Source organism: Stegostoma tigrinum, chromosome 9, assembly GCF_030684315.1.
Source record: "Stegostoma tigrinum isolate sSteTig4 chromosome 9, sSteTig4.hap1, whole genome shotgun sequence".
NCBI lineage: Eukaryota > Metazoa > Chordata > Chondrichthyes > Orectolobiformes > Stegostomatidae > Stegostoma > Stegostoma tigrinum.
In genome coordinates, this window is record NC_081362.1 from 55,403,966 (window position 1) to 55,423,303 (window position 19,338).

A 19,338-nucleotide genomic window follows, 5' to 3' on the forward strand; every position below is an offset into this window, starting at 1 on the left:
CCTTTACTGCTGCTGCTCACCTGTGATGTGTGAATGAGCAGGTGAGACCCAACAACCTACCTTGTTGGTCTCATTGAAATATCAGCAAATGTTTGATCTACACAAGTGTTGTAATTAACAAAAGGGCCTGACCACTTATCCTCCTGGACCATCTTCAATGGGGTGCTTTAATGTCCTGTACAAGTTTAAAGACAAAGTAGACCATCAAGATAAAAGCATGTGAACATTAACATCAATATGATTCACTGGTTGCTAACAGCAAACCAGTATGATCGAGTATTGTATGTCATGTGGCTATCCAATATTTAATTCATCACGGAGACCACTAATTCTACATGGCAAAGCATGCTACGATTCCACCGATGTCCAATGCTACCTCCTCTGCAGCTGTCAGTTGAAAGATGCGAGAAAACCTACTCTAGTTCTATGCCACCCACATTATTTGTGTTTTTCTCACTATTAATGGAAAAAAAACTTAAGAGTGAAAGAATGATACAATTCTACTGCTGATATGTAGTATTTGTTGAAGATCACTATGAGGAAGATGCATGGCATCACAATAACAGATCTTAGTGATGGATAGAGAGATGGGGAGAACACACGTAGGTAGAAAAGAATGAGCACATCTACAAGGTGTGCTGGTGTCAGGAATGATAATGATGAAGTAGGCTTTAAAGGGCAGAGTTGGGCTGCTCACTGCATTGGGATGTAGGTGAATGTGGAACTACACTCATCTTTCTTGTTTGCTTCTGTCTTAAAAACTGCTTCAGCATTAAATTCATAAGCATGGCACAAAGCTTCTGTTATTGACCTCATGAGTAAACTCTGGGTATCCACCTTTCAAATGCAAAAGAAAATGCAGGTGCTGGAAATCTCAAATAAAATGAAAATGCATGAAGTACTCAGCAATTTTGGGAGTATCTGTGGAGTTGCCAGTTTAAGGGCAATCTTACATCGAAAATTTGGGTTATTCAATTAAAGCAAGCATGGATTTCTTAAAAGAAGAGGATGAGGGTGGGAGGTGGGGCAGGTCAGGAATAAATAATTGGTGGAGATGAAATCCAGTTGGACAGACAAAAGAATGGATAAAAGTGAGCTTGGGAGAATCAATAGCTGCTAGTGGAGGACATTAGTGGCTTTTTGTGATAGTAGCTCATGTGATGACAAGTCCTAGTGTGTAGGGATTGGGGTAAGGGAGAAGTTGCTCAGACCTTAAAATTATTGAATTTGATATTGAGGCCTGAAGACTGTCGGGTCCTAAGCAGAAAATGAGGTTGCTGTTCTTCTAGCTTGCGCTGAGCTTCACTGGAGCAGGGCAGAAGCCTGAGAGAGAGAGAGAGAGAGAGAGAGAGAGAGAGAGAGAGAGATGCTGGCCAAGGAACATTGTGGTGTGTTGAAGTGGCAGGCAACAGGAAGCTCAGGGTAATTTTTGTGAATAGAACATAGGTGTCCTGCAAAGCAGTCAACCACTCTGTTTTTTCTCCCCACTGTAGAGCAGACCACTTTGTGAGCAACAAATACAGTAGACTAGATGAGTTGAACAGAGACTTGAGTAGATGTGCACAAATCTTTGAAAGTAGAAGGCAAGTTGAGAAATATTATAAAAGGTGTACTGGATTTTTAACTTTATAATTAGGAGTATGTGTACTTAAAACAATAAAATTATGCTAAAACTTTATACAGAGGAGATTTACTCGATTGGTAAACAATCACACATTTGACCCAACAACCCCACACAACCCAAGTGCCCACCCATCCAATGACTTAAATAAACCCAATGCCCACTTGATCTTCAGTTATGTTGAGAGACCAAGGAAGGTTAGGGAGAGAATTGACAGGCATTCAAAATCATGAATGGATACTTAGCAAGAAAATGTTAAGCAGGTTAATACCTGATTTAATACCATGATTAGTCAACGTTACAGATTTGAACATCACAACTGACCATACTCAATCACCTCCTCTATCCTGACCTAACAAACCATACACCCTCTCCCACTCCCAGCAATCCAAGTCCAACAATCCAACCACCTCACCAACATGACTGCTTTATTTACCTAGATTAGAAAGTGTGGAGCTGGATAAACACAGCAGGCCAAGATGCTGCTTGGCCTGCTGTGTTCATCCAGCTGCACACTTTGTTATCTCGGATTCTCCAGCATGTGCTGTTCCCATTATCTCTGCTTTATTTACCTAATTACCCACCCAACCTGAACACACACCTAGCACAACTATCCAACCCGAGTACATACCAGCCAACTACCCACCCAACCTGACAACCCACCTGACTCAACCAATCAGACACTCGACCTGATTATTCCCTCAACCCAAATGCCCAATCGATCTACAAAATCCTCCTGACCTGACTGCCTCTGATCATCTGAACTACCTCCTCAACTCACTACCCCTTAACCAGCATAGATTTGACTCAATTGCCAACTCCACAATCCATCTATTCACTCTCTCATCCATTTATTAAAAGAATTGAAGCTTTTACCAATATACCTGAATATGGCAGTGAACTACCTAAAAAAGTATGTCTTCTTTTGTCATCAACTCTTCTGTACTTACTGGACCAGGAAAACTGCTTCAGCACGGATTAGAGGTTCTGTTCGAAAATTTGTAATTTCATCAAGGTGCAGCAAACTTTGTAGGTGGCAGTGGACTGGAAAATCTGGGTCATTGTTAATCGATGATAAAAGGCAAAAATGGAATGAAAACATTTGGAAAGCAATTAAATAGGACTCTTTTTACAATTGCAAATAACAGTATATTTTAGTTTGACAGTTTAACTTCAATCCGCCTTTTGTTACCCTCCTCCGTGGATAAGTGAATGCATTTGAGTATGTCATAAACAGTTTAGAAAATAGGAGTACTTACTTCTTTACTCACTTGGCAGAAGTGAAGGAGGCAGAAATAACTGCACAAAGGCTGGCATCCCATCACTAAATTACTCTTTCTTTACATGTGGAAAGTCCTTGACACTGATTTAGCTTCCCTAGAACCGGCTCTCGATATCTGGATGTCCAACACACCAGTTATTTTCTGATTGGACCAGATTAACAGCCCCAGTCAGGGAACTCATATTCTATGGATCCAGCTAGCTGACCTTGTTACAATCATTATACCCTTTGCCTTCTCAATCTGAGGATATAGGCCAGTTCATTTTCTTGTAGGTACTCCTGGGACACTAACCCTTGGTCAGGTTCCTCCGATTCTGACATGGGTACGGGCAGTGTGTAACACACAATAGTTACCTCTTGCATCCCGAGTGTCTCAGAAGAAATTCATCTTCTTCTTCAGGTGGCAACATCTACCATGTCCATCTCAGGTTCGAAGGTCTCTTCAACATTTGTCAGAGGGTGAGAAACCAGGGTTTCTGCCAGCTTTTCTTATTATTCTGACAAGATGGGTATGTTTTGGTCCTGCACTGTTTGCGTGTTTGCAGCTTTCATACGGTTCATGTGCTTGTTCAAAACTGTTTCACCTCCCCAGACCTTGTACGCTACTGGACCTGAACTCACGTTGACCACTTCTCTTACCATGCAGGAACATTCCCATGGTTCCTGCATAAAAGTACGTCCCTTATCACCCATGGTTAGTGGAGTCTTGTGTCTGGCATTGATGTTCCTGATGCCATTTCACTAACACCCCCCACCCACATTCAGAAAGATCAGATTTAACCTGATGTGGAGTCTTCATTTCATTAGCAACTCTGTTGGAGTTGCAATAAGGATGGTCCCATAATCAAATAGGAACCAGGACAGTTTGGTATCTAGTGAAGCTGTAGGCTGTTTCTTTAAGTCTGCCTTTAAAGTTTGGACTGCTCTTTCTGCCAGACCATTGGACGATGGATGCTATGAAGCTGTCCTTATATGTTGAATGTCATTTGACTATAGGAAACACTCAAATTCCCTGCTGGCAAAAATGGGTCATTTTCAATGGTTAACACTTCCAGGAGTCTGTATATTGCAAAAGGTGCATGCAGGTTTTGTATCGTCATCGCCTTGTTTGACAAATGAACTCTATGCATGTCCAATCACTTTGAGTGGGCACCTATGAGACATGAGCTCCAGTACAGACGTCGGAGCCAGGGCGCCTTTTAACACCCTCTGTTTATCTTCCAATGGGTGTGATCCAGTTTTGTCAACTCTAGCCCAAGTAGTTCACTTGAGATGCCTGGAACACAAATTTTCCCTTCTAAAGCATATGCCTGCCTGGGAGAAATGTCTAAGAACTGTGCCCAAGTTCTCTCAGTGCCCCTTAGAGTCGATAAATTACAACCTAGGGGAGACCTTGCAAATTGTTTCCATTGTCTGCTCAAAAATTGTACAGGCTGATGATAACCCAAATGGCAGTCTTGTATCAGAGATAATGGGAACTGCAGATGCTGGAGAATCCAAGATAACAAAGTGTGAAGCTGGATGAACACAGCAGGCCAAGCAGCATCTCAGGAGCACAAAAGCTGATGTTTCGGGCCTAGACCCTTCATCAGAGAGGGGGATGGGGAGAGGGTTCTGCCTCCCCCTCTCTCCCTGTTTATTCCAGACTGTCCCCGCCAGCTTTTCAAAGCGAATTTTGTTAAAGGCTGGTTCTGTGATTACTGAAACAGCCGTTACAGTACGAAATGCTATGGAAGCACTTGGAATGACTTGATCGCCTGGATCCTGAAGAAAATTTTAATCCTTTGGCTGAGGTTTGGCTTTGTTTTGGGGTTTTGCTGTGGGCTGACCTAAGTCCCTCTGTTCAGGATACATCCTGAGTTAGGTTATGCAATTGCCTTCACTCAAGTGGCATTCCCCAAGTTCAGTTGACCGGCTAGGGTGTCCACTTTTATTGGAATACCCTGCAACTCATATGCTCCTCTTGCCACATTTCCAATGTTGGAGCCACTTGTACTGCCTGTCTGAAGTTGCTTTAGTTAGCAGCCACTTTTGCATGGTTACAAAATTAATCCCACCTAACAAATGGCCATTCAGCATTCATTAGGGGTTAAACCAAAGTCACAAACCAAGTCTCCTATTCATTTCCATGGTTCCTTATAGCCACTAAACTAATACAGTTCCAAATCATGCTAACTCATATGCCCTACGACACTTATGGACCCATGTAGCCTCAATACCAACTTAGTAAAAACCCACACCCCCTCATCCACCTCCATGGCTCCTTACGTCTCCTAACAAAGGTAGTGCCAACTCAAGCCAACCCATCCCCCTGGTTCTTAATAGCCCATATGCCAACCTAGGAATCCAACATATTGGGATGAAATCAAATAAAGTTCAAAATATGGAGTACTTACTTCACCATGTAAAAAAATTTGCATCAATGGAAGACTGTCCAATGCATTTAATTCCCACCAACTTTCTAAATTGTTACAAAAAACCCAAACATTTGTATGTGTAACCCAAATCAAAGAAAGCTAATCCTTTAACTATTTCTTTTAGCTGTCAAAGCTGTAAATGTATAACTTTTCATTATTAAAATGGAGGTTTGTGAAAAGCAGTCAAGCATTGTTAATATTACTCTGATGGCACTTAGGACTATGTCAACAAACTGCTGAAGAAATGTTAGAACAGTATATTTGTACACTTGCCAGGCAGTTTCATTTGCATTTTTAAAGGGCTGAGGTTTGAACTCAGTGTCGTGTCTAAAAGCTCTGCTGAGTTCTGGATTGCCCCAGATATGAGTCATGTACCATCCTCTTTTTTCATTTCGTGGCAAAAATGATTTTAGCTGAATATGGAGTTTGGATTTCTGGATGTGAGATCCATCCACCATGTTAGATAGATATTCCTGCTATAATACGTTTCGTTAAAGTGAATTGGCTTTAGTACAATTAAGGAATAGTGAATGCTGTTTGGATAACATGAACTTTCTATTACACAGTATAGAGATTTCCTAATAGCGAATTCTCTTTAACGCGATTTTTTATGGTGATTTTCTACAGCCTAAGACCGCACAAGAATGCAACTATCATGTTACAGGACAACTACCTGTAGGCTACAGAGCTTCCATGAAGGGTTCAGTAAAGATTTACAAGGATGTTGACAGGATTGGAGAGTTTAGGCTAAAGGGAGAGGCTGAACTGAGTTTTTTTTTGCCCTGGAACTTTGCTGAGGGGTGACTTTACAGAGGTTTATAAAATCATGTGGGGCATAGATAGGATGAATGGCTAAGGTCTTTCTCCCAGGGTAGGGGAGTCCAAGGCTGCAGGTTTATGAGGAAAGGGGAAAGATTTAAAAGGGGCCTGAGGGGAACTTTTTCACACCGAGGGTCGTGTGTTAATGGAACGAGCTACCAGAGCAGGTGGTATAGGTCAGTACAATGACAACATTTAAAAGACATCTGGATGGGTTAATGAATAGGAAGGGTTTTGAGGGATATGGGCTAAATGCTGGCAAATGGGACTAGATCAGTTTAGGGTACCAGGTTGGCGCAGGTGCGTTGGAATAAAGGTCTGTTTCTGTGCTGTATAACTCTGACTCCAAAAAATCAAAGCTGTGAAGGAACATCTCTTTCATAGGTCTGTGAATTCTTGGCATTCTCGTCTCTTCGAAACACTCAGCTGATGATTATATTTAATATTATCTGTGCAACAGATTTTTGTGCGTAAGGTTTGGGATAGTTCAGCAATGTAAAGTTCATGTAAGTGTTCAGCTATTTTTGTATTAAACAGCAGTGTAGGTTTGACCATACGGGTCTACACACTTATTTCTTATATGCTTATGAAACCAAATACTGCATCTAATATATTGCAATATAGTAGGCTAATAATAGTCATAGGAAGAAAATATGAACATTTAGTCCCTCAATCATCTTGCCAAATAATTAGATCTCAATTTACAAATTCTGGTCATTTTCACTTCATGAGCAATCTATGTTGATTATTGATTTTCAATTTATCTGATCTCAAAGCTAAGAGAATGTGTTCCAGATTTCCAAAAAGAAGTGCTTCCTAACTTCGCCTAGATCTAATTGGACTATTTCAACTGAGGAACAATTTTCTATTTAGCCAACAAATCTTTTAATCACCTTAAACCTAATTTAGATCATCTTTTAATCTTCAATAGGCAAGGGAGCATGAGCCTAGATTTTACTGTCTTCATAATTTAACTCTTTCAGTGATTCTGGTGAATATGTGCTGTACCTCCTGCCCTTTCTCTCCAACACCCCTGTCCACTGTATTATCCTTCCTGAAACATCGTGCCTAAATTTATGTAGTGCAATCTAATGCTCTTGACATACGTAACTGACGTTTCTTTGCACTTCAGCCTCTTGGATACATTACACTGCCCATTATAGCTTTAGTGAGCTCTGTATATAGATTTCTGAATTTTTTTTGCTCTTCCACAAGTCCTGGGTTCTTACTGTTTAGCTTCCCTAGGTCTTTCATTGATAACCTTATATTTCCCCAGTGAATTCAGTTTTGTTTGTGCAGTTATTCAGGTCATGCCCCTTTGTAACTTTGTTTCCATTAATACTACTTGTTGTGCTATCCAGTGTAGAGTGTGTCATCAAACATGTGTACATGGCTCTTTATTCTGCTGTCCTTGTTGCAGAATTTTATTGAACCTGGTAGCAAGATGTATAGTTTAATTCAACAAAAGCAAAATATTGCAGATGCTGGAAATTTGAAACAGAGAAAAGTCATGCCAGACTTGGAGTGTTAATTCTATTTCTCTTCACGGACGCTGCCAGGCTTGTTGAGTTTATCCAACATTCTCTGTTTGGGTAGTTTTATTATTTGCTCAGAGTAAAAGGTAACAAGAAATAAGTGCAGTTTACTCCTAAAAGAGATCTACAGCATTGCAAAAACAGCGTGAGAAATTTCCTATTGAACTGGCATCATATCTAAACTGAATACTTATTGACTACCAGATCATTCCTCAGTGTGCCATTTTTAGCCATAAGACCTCGCATTAAAATCATGTTCCAGACTTTGTTCAACATTCGGCTTGCAATAAAAGCACAGGTATTTTGAATTTTAGTTATGCTTACATGATATATCTCAAACAAATGGTGGTTATTAATCATTTTTGCTATTGAGGGAGTCAAGGGGATATGAAATCACATGACAATAACAGCCATTTTGTGAAAATAGATGTCGACAGTTTGAAAAAGGCAAAACAAAAGACATTTAAAACATTTAAACGTGTCAATGTGGAACATGTCATGATAATTTTAACACACGCTGTTTATGGGGTATTTAAAATCCTGTGTAAGATATCTCGAAGTTTTTTCCCCAAACTAACCGTAGCGGAACAATGATGTCACATCAGCAGATTTTTCAATTGGCTTAACTGAAAGCCAAGACACGAGTTCCATTGTGCTTCTTATTTTTTCAGATCGGATTAAACTGAAGTTTTATTGAATTTTAATTCTCTAATTAGCAAGTGGATTTGTTCTTTGTCCTTGCTAATATTTTGATATTCTCAAAAAAATAAATTTTCTGTAGCGAAGATTGCGCATTTTCCACATCGATACGATGTCCGGTAGCCCATTGGTCGAATAGGTGTCAATCATCTTACGGTCCCGCCTTACCACTATATGCGATTGGTCGATTCCGTCACCGATATCGAGATCCGGTTGGTCAAGGAACGCCTTATTTGCATTGCCCTTCCTATTGTGGTAGACTATTGGTTATGTTCCACGTCAATCATGCGTGCCTCCCTGATACGAACCCCTACTGGACCAAAGCGACGTCAATTATCACCCCGCCTTCGTGGAATGCGTGAGGCGGCTTCATAAACCACTGCATCTCGGAGCTGCTCTCATTCGCTTAGGAAACATCTTCAATTAGGAATAATACGTGCTCCTATTTGCGAATTACAATCTTACTTTTTTCGAAGAAAATCGAACGTGTAACATATAAAAATATATTTTAGTTTTTCAGTGGGTTATAAAAACCATATATTTTGTGTATTAACAAAATAAAACAAAAGCTAACAATGGTGGATGCCGATGGAACTGTGTGCCCTGTCACAAAGGCAATTCCTACCGCCTGCGCTAGAGAAGTGGTTATAAACGGTCTTTCTGGCCATATAGATGGTGTTATGCAGGACGGAAAATGCATGAAAGGTGCTAGGTCCCCTGAGGAGAGGGAGGCTATGCTGACCGGCGATGTGAAGCCGATCCAGACACGCGTTTACTGGAACCGGTTCGTCATTCTGATCGTGTTCAGCCTGTACTCCATGGTGAACGCCTTTCAGTGGATCCAGTACAGCATTATCGCCAACATCTTCTGTTATTTTTACCAAGTCTCCTACGAGCAGATCGACTGGCTCTCGGTGGTCTATATGCTCGTCTACGTCCCCCTCATCTTCCCCGCCGCCTGGCTGCTCGATAAGAAAGGCTTGCGGACTGTGGCGCTACTGGGCTCCGGCCTCAACTGCATCGGAGCCTGGATTAAGATCGCCAGCGTGAGGCAGGACCTGTTCGGAGTGACCATGTTCGCCCAGACGGTCTGCTCCATCGCTCAGATTTTTATCCTTGGCCTGCCCTCTAGGGTAGCATCAGTATGGTTCGGGCCCAAGGAGGTGTCGACAGCGTGTGCTACCGCCGTCCTGGGCAATCAGGTAAGGAGCATCAAGTGTGGGGGTGGGGATCTGAAATTAGGCGGGGTGGGCTTGGGAATTTCCCCCGCTCCTGGACTCCAGAGGGGCGTGAGCGGGTGGGCGGACGAGCGGCAGCCGCTCCGTCTCCTTCGTCCTTTTCCCGCCGCTGCACCAATGTGTCCTGCACGTCGTGGCGTTGGGGCCGCTGGGCACGTTTCCGCTCCCTTTTCGTGCTCCGTTCCTTTACCACCCCGGGGGTTACCGTGTGTTGCAGAAACCGTGCTGCAGCCGAGCCGGCTATTGTTTGCGTTTCTTCTTCCTCCCCGTCCTGTAACCCGATCGTGGTTCAAGACCGACCAACTTGAATCCCCATCGAACAGTCCAACACGTAGATGTGGAGCTCCCGTTAATCGCCCGATTTATTCTCTTCCTCTCCCCCCACCCCCGAGGAAATTGGCGGCCTTGAGTTTATTTTTATTCGCAAATATTTGAACTTGTCTTTATCTTAGATTCCGCTGCGTTCTTTTTCGGCTAGGATGCCGGCTTATCCGACAGCGCTAGTTATAGGTAATTTATGAATTAAGCATATTTTTGCATTTTAAAATGCATATTTACTCCCTTCCGAGCTGGGACACGTTGCTCAGTCAAACGCATGCTTTACTTCATTTTATGTGGATTTCATCACGTAGTGATTCAGGCAGGAAACCTTCAAAAAATGGCAGTTATAGTTAAGAACTTGGCAGAAGAAAATGGTGTCCTGTCTTGCATGCACTTATACGTTTGTAACTGATATCTCATTCCATCGTTCGTTACACTTGACAAAGAAGTCACTGAAGACATCGGCAATGTTGCACAAGACAGCCCCTTTTTATCTTTTTTCTGAAAGCAAACTATCATTGTGGTGAACTGCAGCCTAACTCTTTGGCATCAAGGCAGTCTGAAATTGGCAGCTTTTGTGGCACACGTTGTGTATCCTTTCCATTTGGAAGAGTGGCTCCTGAAACTCTGGTCTTAATTTATTCAAGCCAGTTTGTTCAGTGAAAATTCTGCCCTGTTTCAATTGTTGATGATTTAAGTCTGCGTATTAACACTTGACTTGACCTTTTTTAATTTTTCATTGATTATTTCCAGATCTCCTCCTCTTATCTATACTTTGAGATTATGGCGTGGATTGGTTGACGTTATTTTTGAATGGGTAGCGAATTGGCAGAAGCTACCCCCCACCCCTTGCCATTGGGCAGTGGTAGCTTTGTCATCCTGCACTGCCCTCTATTTAGTGTTCTTGATAATGGAGACCATTTCAGTTCAGGCCTTTTATTTCCTGACTACCCCACACCTCACTTCTTACCCCCCAATATTACTTTTGGTATCTGGGGGTTTAATGTGTCACTAAGTATTTGGTGTCTGCTATTCATTTGAGCTGCCATTTTTGTTACTATATGTGTATGCTTTAACATGTCTTCTATTTTCTCTTAAATACTTTGAAAAATAAAAACTCTCTATGAAAGGACAATTCCAGAACATTTCTGTGCAGTTTTGCCGAACGTAAATACCCTTTTAAAACAAAAAAAAAGTCCTCAAGGAAAGGCAACAAGGATTTCCATCATTTTTCCAGCTGATACAGATGTTGATCAGGTCTTGGATTGAAGGAGAAAACGGATTCAGACGATTTGAGTTTTCTGATTACTTCAGGCGGGACTAACAAGTATGCCATTCTGTTTTTAATATTATAGTATCAGAAAAAGGTGAGGCAAACTGTATGAAACTTATGAGCAGACTTTGTGCTGAAGAAAAAACGTTTAGGCCAGGTAGACAAACTGAGTGAGGTAGTAGACATATATCTTCCTAATATTCATGAATTAGAACCTGCACGAGAATTCTAAAATGCAGTACCATCACGACATGCTGGGTATAGAGTGAACATTGGAAACTTCTGACTTGCAAACTTCAGGCATAGAACAAGCATGCCATTGTAATAACATCCATAAACAGCATGTCTCATGACAGTCTATGTAGAGTTCCCAGGAACAAAATAGCATCTTCAGATGATTCCAGTGGTAGTACACAAAGGATCCTTCCCTTTCAGAGGTAAAATCAGATTATTATGCGTTAACCAAAATGGTTTTGCAGTTTCCTGTCATTCTAAATCATGGGACAGTTTTGTAAGGAAGATGGAATCCCAAGACTTCAGAAGATGGTGTACTAAACAACACAGCCAGAGGGCGATAATCACTCCATCCAGACCCTAATGCTGCATAGGTGATGAATGTGATGCTGTCAAGTAATCTATCCAGATCATTGATGATTGAAATGAACGTGCTGAATATACCTAAGCAAGGAATGATAGACACCGGGGTAAGTGCAAGCTTACTCAACAAGCGTGCCTATAACAAATGAGCATTAGAATCTGATGGTGTCCAGCTTCAATTGAATGATACATCTCATGGCTATTGACAAACTGTTTGGAGCCACAGTTTTTGAAACTTGACCTCCTTGCAATACTTTTAAAATTAGCTCCCAAATCCAGGCAGCTGATCTTTTTTACAGAGTTTATGAACAATATAATAATGGAACTTCTTCAGCAGCATTTCAAATGCTATCCACCATACTTTATTTGCATACCTGATATCAGTGCTACATGCAGCTTGAGTGAGGTAAGAAGTCTATTGGGAATAGTTGAATGATTGTGCCAGATTTACACCTGATTTTGCCACAGTCACCCAGCCCATTGCAAGAATTAACAAGCAAAGATTTTAGTTCAAACTGGAAGCTGAATTTTTTTTTCCAGGTATCACAGAGCCAAATAGTGAGATGCACATTAATGACATACCTACTGCTGACAGCATGTTATCATAGAGGCAAATCTAGTCACATTACAAGCTGTTCATTTGTGTCCAAAGATGCCAATAGGCTATGGCTGGTGTGGTAGGTTATTCAGTCATTGATACCTTTTGAACAACGTTTATTTAAAAATAGAATACGAAGTACTGATCAGCACACAGAGCTCCCTAATACTACATAGCATTCAGGAACTTAACTGATAACTGGTCCCTGTCACTAGGTTTCAGCATGTAAATGTTCAATAGGAATGAGTCACAGTGATCAGAAGAGGATCTATTCAATTGTTTCAGTATCCTGGGCATGAGCTCTCTGAATTTAATTGTTGTGTGCCTCGCATTGCCTGTGCATGCATCATAGGGCTACTTGGTTTTTTAGCATTTCTGTTTCAATATTATATGTTTCAGTCATCCACTCCTACTGTATGATGATTTATATATTTGATGTTATAATTATCTTCAATTAAGTACAACAGATGATCTCTTTGTGCATTTATGCAATTGTTTTAACAAAATCTACTTAAATACTCCTTTTATGAGTGCCCTTGCATTTATTTGAGAGTTCTGCACAAGTGAGGTGAGATTGGATTTTCACATATAATGAAGTCTCAGAAGTGACCTCTGGATATCTGCAGAAAATTGAAGACATCCTTCTTTCACATCTATATCAAAACTCAAATAATCAGTAAAAACTAATTTTATTTTTAACTATTCAGTAGTTTGAGACAAAAGGATTTTGGAGTGGGGATTCAATACTAGGATTGGGTGTGCATTTGTCACTAGTCAAACTGCAATCCAATTGATTTAACACATTTGTTAGCGAGGGTTATTCTTAATTGGGTTACTCCTATCAGTTGACTTTATTCTGAAGATTTGCTTAACTGAGGTAGTGTATTGATACTATATACTTACCGCCACCACCTTGCCCAACTCTACAAAGTCGAGTGTATGTTCACTCCCACTCTTATCACGTCTCATTCTTGTGTGTTAGAAATTAAGCCCCACTATTTGTGGAGTCTTCGTAAAAGTTACAGGTGTTATTAAAGTATGTAAAATTTCCCTGTTTGTTATTTCTTTAGATACAGGTTGACAAAGTGCAGATTACCAATTACAATTAAGTAAACTATAGCTACAAATAAAATGATCCGTTGGCATAAATTCCACTTGTTAAAACTAACCACTCTCTAAACCTCCTCCTTATGAATGCAGCCCATACGCCCACAGAGATGGGGAAAAAGTCCCGGCAGAGGGATAATTTGGAAAAGCAGGTCAGTGGCCCCTGTTCACAGGACCTGCTGAGATGATTCTTGTGCTGATCAAAATGCTGCTTCTCGGTCCTGCTGATCTGCTTTCATTGGCTTGCAGTACATATGGGTGGCTGGTTGACACTTATAAAAGCTCTCTGACTTTATTGAAAATCACAGTGAACAGCACCTGCTGGAGGAAAAGTAAACTGGTTTTCTTACGGTAGCATTGACTGCAGAGAGCTCTTGAGCTTGTAACTTGTCTCTATTTTGTTCGTAGTACCAAGCTGTTCAGCTACTTGAGAACTGATCATAGTTGCCAAACGTAAGACCTTCATCGATAAATGGTGACTATTCCACAGATAATCAGTTGCTTACTGAATCTCCGTTTCTATGCACATGCTTCTGCACCAGCCCATCTGCAAGCTATACTTTAACTATTACTAGAACCAGCAGTGTCACATTATTGCTTCCAAAAACTGCAGTATCCTTAAGACTTTGATTTTTAAAACAGTTCTCATTTTAGTCCACAAACAGGAAATACAGAAAATATAAAGACACAATCTTTACATGCTCAGCTGTTCTCCTGGGTTGATGGGGCTTGCTCACTGACTGAGACTAAGCATGCTATGACATTGGTTTTAATTGGGAACGGGAAATGGGCTGCCTTGAGTAGAGATTTGACTTTGGGAGTATTAGCATTGTTCTTGCTACAGGCCGGATGTCTGGCCTCCTCTGTACAGAGAAAAACTGAGCTCGCATTTCAAGTTCAATGACTCCTCAACAGTACTGGTTGGATTCTGACAAAGGGTTGCTGGACTCCACGGTAACTTCCACAGAGAAAAGCAGAACTTGCTGAGTTTTTTTGAGATGCTTTGTATTTGTTCAGGCCACCTCATGTTATTACTTCCTATATTCTTCACTAAGTACCACCCCCAAGTTGTGCTCAAAATGGAGAAGTATTGAGGTATCAAAGGCTGAAGAGGTACCAAGAGTTTAGGATAATTAATGCCCATGATCAAGAATACCTTGGAAGCAGCACTGCTGACCCAAGTTTTGAAAGTCCTAGCTATTAGACTGGAAATGCAGCAGGTGGTTAGAATACTTTACCACCACCTCATCTGTATCCCTACTGCAGATGCATTTGCCCAGAGAGACCACTGCAGTGACCTTTTGGAAACTATGCTGCATCTGCACAATGAGACATCTTTTGTTGTGTTGTATTGCACTATTGCAAAGTGGGGAAAAATGTAGAATGCAGCTATTTGAAGCTGGACGTCTGAGATTCTGAGGGTAATCAGCAGAAAATCTCTCTTCTGCAGTCTGTAATCTTAGCTAAACATATCACTCAATCTTCCATTCTTATCAAGTCAGGAGGGCAAATGCAGTTCAATGAGGATATGCGAAGATCATGTCATGAGTGGAACCAGGCACACTGTACTCTATTACTGAAGTGCCTTTCTGAAGCACAAGACTGCATACTAAAGAGTCGCCTTAACTCTAAGATCGAATGCAAGAGAAACCATCCTGTCTCTGAACTTGTCAAGACGGAATTAGAGAACCTTTGAACTGCTTCCATTGCATTTACAGCAGTACCCCAGATGTAGCGTAGCCTAGCCAGTGCCTTGTATAACTGAAATGCAGTCTCCTACTGTTCGATTCAATTCTCACAAATGCTAACATCTGATTTTTTTTTCCCCCAATTACTTGCTATACCTGCATAGTACAGTTTTTACAAATCTTGGTCTTAAAATCCAGATCCTTCGAACTTGGAACTCGGTAATCTTCTCGCCATTGAGATAATATGCTGCTTTTTTTATCCTTGCTGCCAAAATGAAAAATTCACAATTTCCCATGTTTTAACTCCGAGTTGCCACATCTCTACCTTCTCTTTATCCTTTCCCCAACTTATTTTCCTCATTATCTTTGCCATCGGTAAATTTGGCTGACATACCTTTGGTTCCCATATCCCATTTATACAAAATGTCAGAAGTTGAGGCCGTGACGCTGACCACTGTAGTGCATCACTTGTACGTTTTGTCAACCTGAAAATGACCAGTTTATGCCTATGCTGATCATTGGCTGGCCAACAATCATCTGTTCACACCACTACATTACCCTTTACACTGTAAACATTGTTGCAAATACCTTTGTGTATCTTATCAAATGTCTTCTAGAAATCTTTAAGCCAGTTCATCATGCAGGTCAAGTATGCTCTAATTGCATGTCTGCAAACCCAAAATTATCTGAGATCATTAATGCACCCTCCTGTCAATTTGAGTGAGAAACCTGCAATCTAAACACATAAGAGGCACATCAAGTGGCTCTGGCCTGTTTTTGTTGGCCGTTTTGCTTCAAATAGAACATATATCTATACCAATAACATCAGAAGTATACAGGTAAATGTACAGATTATTATACCTTTGAATGTATAAATATAATCCCATTTGAATTAGATGTTCTTGTGAATTCAATATAAACGAATGTACTTCATTCCAGAGTGTTTTTTTAACCCACTTACAATCATGCAAACTTGTCAATGCACTTTTTCTTTTAAAAGTCCAATTTTTTTGGGATTGATGTGGAAGGGATCAACACACAGTTGTCAGACTTTGTAAAAACTCTGGGAAACAATAATGTGGCCTTTTAAAATATTTTTGTTTATAAAATGAAGCTCCAATTACACATTAAAGAAGAAATAGTCAAGTTACATTCACTCAAGGGGTATTGCCTGAACAAATGTTCCAGAAGAATTAACTTCTTCCAGAAAAGGAAAAAAATAATTCCCTATTTTTTGCCCCAAGCTGAGGGGACTAAATATAAGATCAACTTGAACAGCGGTGCAGATAAAATGAGCATAGATGTGAAGAGAGGGTGGTAGAGAAGGATTGCCATTTATCTAGTGCAAATTAGAGATAAAATGCAGCCCAGGAGCAATGTGGACGTGTCATTGCCAGATGTGCATTTCCCCCTTTTCTCCAAAAACAATTTACAAGTTTGTGGGCTCTGAGCTGCAGGTAGGAGAGGAGACCTCACTGCAAATGACAGACCAAAATATGACCTAACTTGATTATCCTCTAACCACTGGAATTTTGACAACCTGGATCTTTTCTTCCAAAGGTTGCCAGAAGATTATTTTCAATGTTGGTATGGTGCAGTACCCAGCCACTGCCACTACCTACTCAGCGGTGAGAACTTTTGTGCCCAGGCTTATATGCCATTTATAGACTTTTCCACTGCTGCTGTAATCACTGGCTATTTCAACTGAGCTTTTTAGCAGAAACCTCTCAATAGATCTTGTCACTTCCAGATGAAGTTTTCCCAATCCTGTTTTTTTCTTTGCTTTTTAGGGCACTTAAAGGTAAATCTCTCTTCTCCATTTTGAATTCTACTCTATTTGCAGTTACCGAAGGACTTAATAGGTTTCTCTCCTCTTTCTTGAGTGCCAATAGAGGTTGCCATTAAGGGCTAACTGTTGTGGCACATTACACCCCATAACGAAGGTATGCAACTTGGTGCTTGTAGGTTAGCTGTGAAGTTAGTTAACAGCCAACCTAAGTATGAATCCACAAATACCAGTTTCTTTCTGGTATCCTGCTGAAGCCATCTTTCAGTAGACCTTTAAGTTATTTGTCAATAGATAGCTCAACTGAGAGCAGTTTGATTTAATGGGTTAGTACTGACATCCTTGCAGCTTTCGTCACTTGTTCAGAAATGTGACGACTGTACTATGATCTAGAGGATCACAATACCTTTGAGTCTGGGGCACAAGCTGCAAAAAATGGAAATTAAATGCCTTGATCTGTGCTCAATTATTTTAAACATTTGCACGTTAGATCTTGCTATGTTTGTCTTCAAATTTATCCGTGCCACAATTTCCTTCCAATTCTTGCTCGTGTGGCAGCCTTTTGAAATACGTCACTGCAGAGTAATGGGACTCTTGGTATTACCCAGTTACTTGAATTTTCATTTGTAATACGCATCTGCAAAGGGCTGCTAATATTTAAGCTACTTGGAGAAAGTGAGATCTTCAAGTTTATTTGTGTTAATGACCACTAAGGAAATGACTGAATATGAAATATTACTAAATATTAGCTCTGGCCTCGCTGATTAGGGTGTGTTGAATGGATACTTGAGTACAGGTGCAACACCGAGCGATCAAAGGCTACAGATTTAGCAAAGCTAAGCCTCACATGGATCTTGGGCTATGTTATTGTTATTGCGCCTTTATAATTGCTGTCCTGTCAGTCATTGATTTTGTTTTCAAGTGAAGCTTAGTAATTCAAACCCAGGCTATCATAAATCTCATAATGCTGCAATATCTCCCACCCTCCCAGTGGAACATATTTGTGGGCATAGAGTGCGAAGTATATTTGTAGATGGAAATACATTCAGCTGCAGGTCTAATTGATTGTCATAAAAGTTAAAAAGAAAGGAAAAATAAATGTCATAGTTGTGCTATTAGCCCTTTCACGACCAAAACACCCCATCTTTAAAGCTGAATGATTAATTTGCACCTAGATTATAGTTTATCTAGGTTGGAGAGCAGACAGAACTCCATGGCGATGTATACTTCAGTCTTCACCTGCCAACCTCCAGTAGAACCTTCAGAACTTTTTCATTTCCTCAATCCCCGAGAGGCAAGCATTTCCTCTTAGAGAAAGATTTATTGTGATAGGTGGGAATATATGATTTGAAGCCACTATCAGCTCAAATATCATCTCATTAAATGGTAGTTCAGGCTAGAGGGAGTGACTGACATATTCCTGCTTCCAAGTCTTACATTTGTACATAACTCAAAAGAGTTTGGAGCTTTGAAATACTGTTGAATGATTATGATTATTAATATAAATTGCAGTTATTTCAATAAAGCAAATATCTTGTTTTCATATTCGAATTGTTTCTTTATTTCACAGTTGGGTGTGGCTTTTGGATTTCTTTTACCTCCAATTTTGGTGCCTAATACTAGAGACGATCTTAACGTTATGGCAAAAAATATAAGTATATTGTTCTATGGGACAGCAGCAATAGCCACAGTGCTCTTCTTCATGGTTGTAGCAGGTAAGTTTATTTTTTTTGTAAGAAATGTGAATTCAGTTTGTTTTCATGGCTAGTATGTGAAGGCATGCATCAATAGGCTTTTGCATATAAATAAAATGCATCAGAGAGTAGGAACACTTAATTTCTTTACAGTAGAAAACAAACATTAGGGTCAGCACCTAAAATGCTTTAGTTAATAGACTTTTCTTGGCATAATGCTCACTTTGGTTCAGCAAGCTTGACTTGGCAAAATACAAGATACCCATTACAACAGGTCACTTAGGACAGCATTTGGTAAACTTTCAAAAGTACTGTGGATGTGATACCAGAACTACAAAACATAATGCTTTGTTTCTAGAGTGATACGAGATGTTTTAAGGTCATTTGGCTACATTAAAATGAAGTGGATTTGCAGTGAAGCTAAACTCTATCATACTTCTTTGTGGAATCCTTGCCTAAATGAGCGAGTTAGTACATAGCGTAGCTTATTTAGTTTAGGTTGACTAGGCCAGGCTGTTGTAGAATAGATTGAATTCATGTCTCACAAGAAACAAAGAAATTATCCCAGATGCAACTGTCATATAATAGGGGATAATTAGCGAATAAATGGCCACTTTCCAAAGCATGGGGAGTTTAAAACAAAAGTAAGTTTCCCTTTTTTAA

The 19,338-nt window shown here is 40.3% G+C and overlaps 1 protein-coding gene across 8 annotated transcripts in view; it reads left to right on the top strand.

Annotated features, from left to right (window-relative positions):
• The first annotated feature begins 8,762 nt into the window (after nucleotides 1-8,762).
• Nucleotides 8,763-19,338, top strand: part of flvcr1 (FLVCR heme transporter 1) — a 43,725-nt gene continuing 33,149 nt past the window's right edge. For all 8 annotated transcript variants that reach the window (XR_007248153.2, XR_007248157.2, XR_007248156.2 and 5 more), the window contains exons 1-2: nucleotides 8,763-9,575; nucleotides 18,552-18,696. Coding sequence is in view for 3 of the 8 variants with exons in the window: in XM_048536700.2 (XP_048392657.1) it covers nucleotides 8,949-9,575; nucleotides 18,552-18,696 (772 nt within the window). In the remaining 5 variants the exon portion in view is untranslated. The remainder of the gene's footprint in view (nucleotides 9,576-18,551; nucleotides 18,697-19,338) is intronic.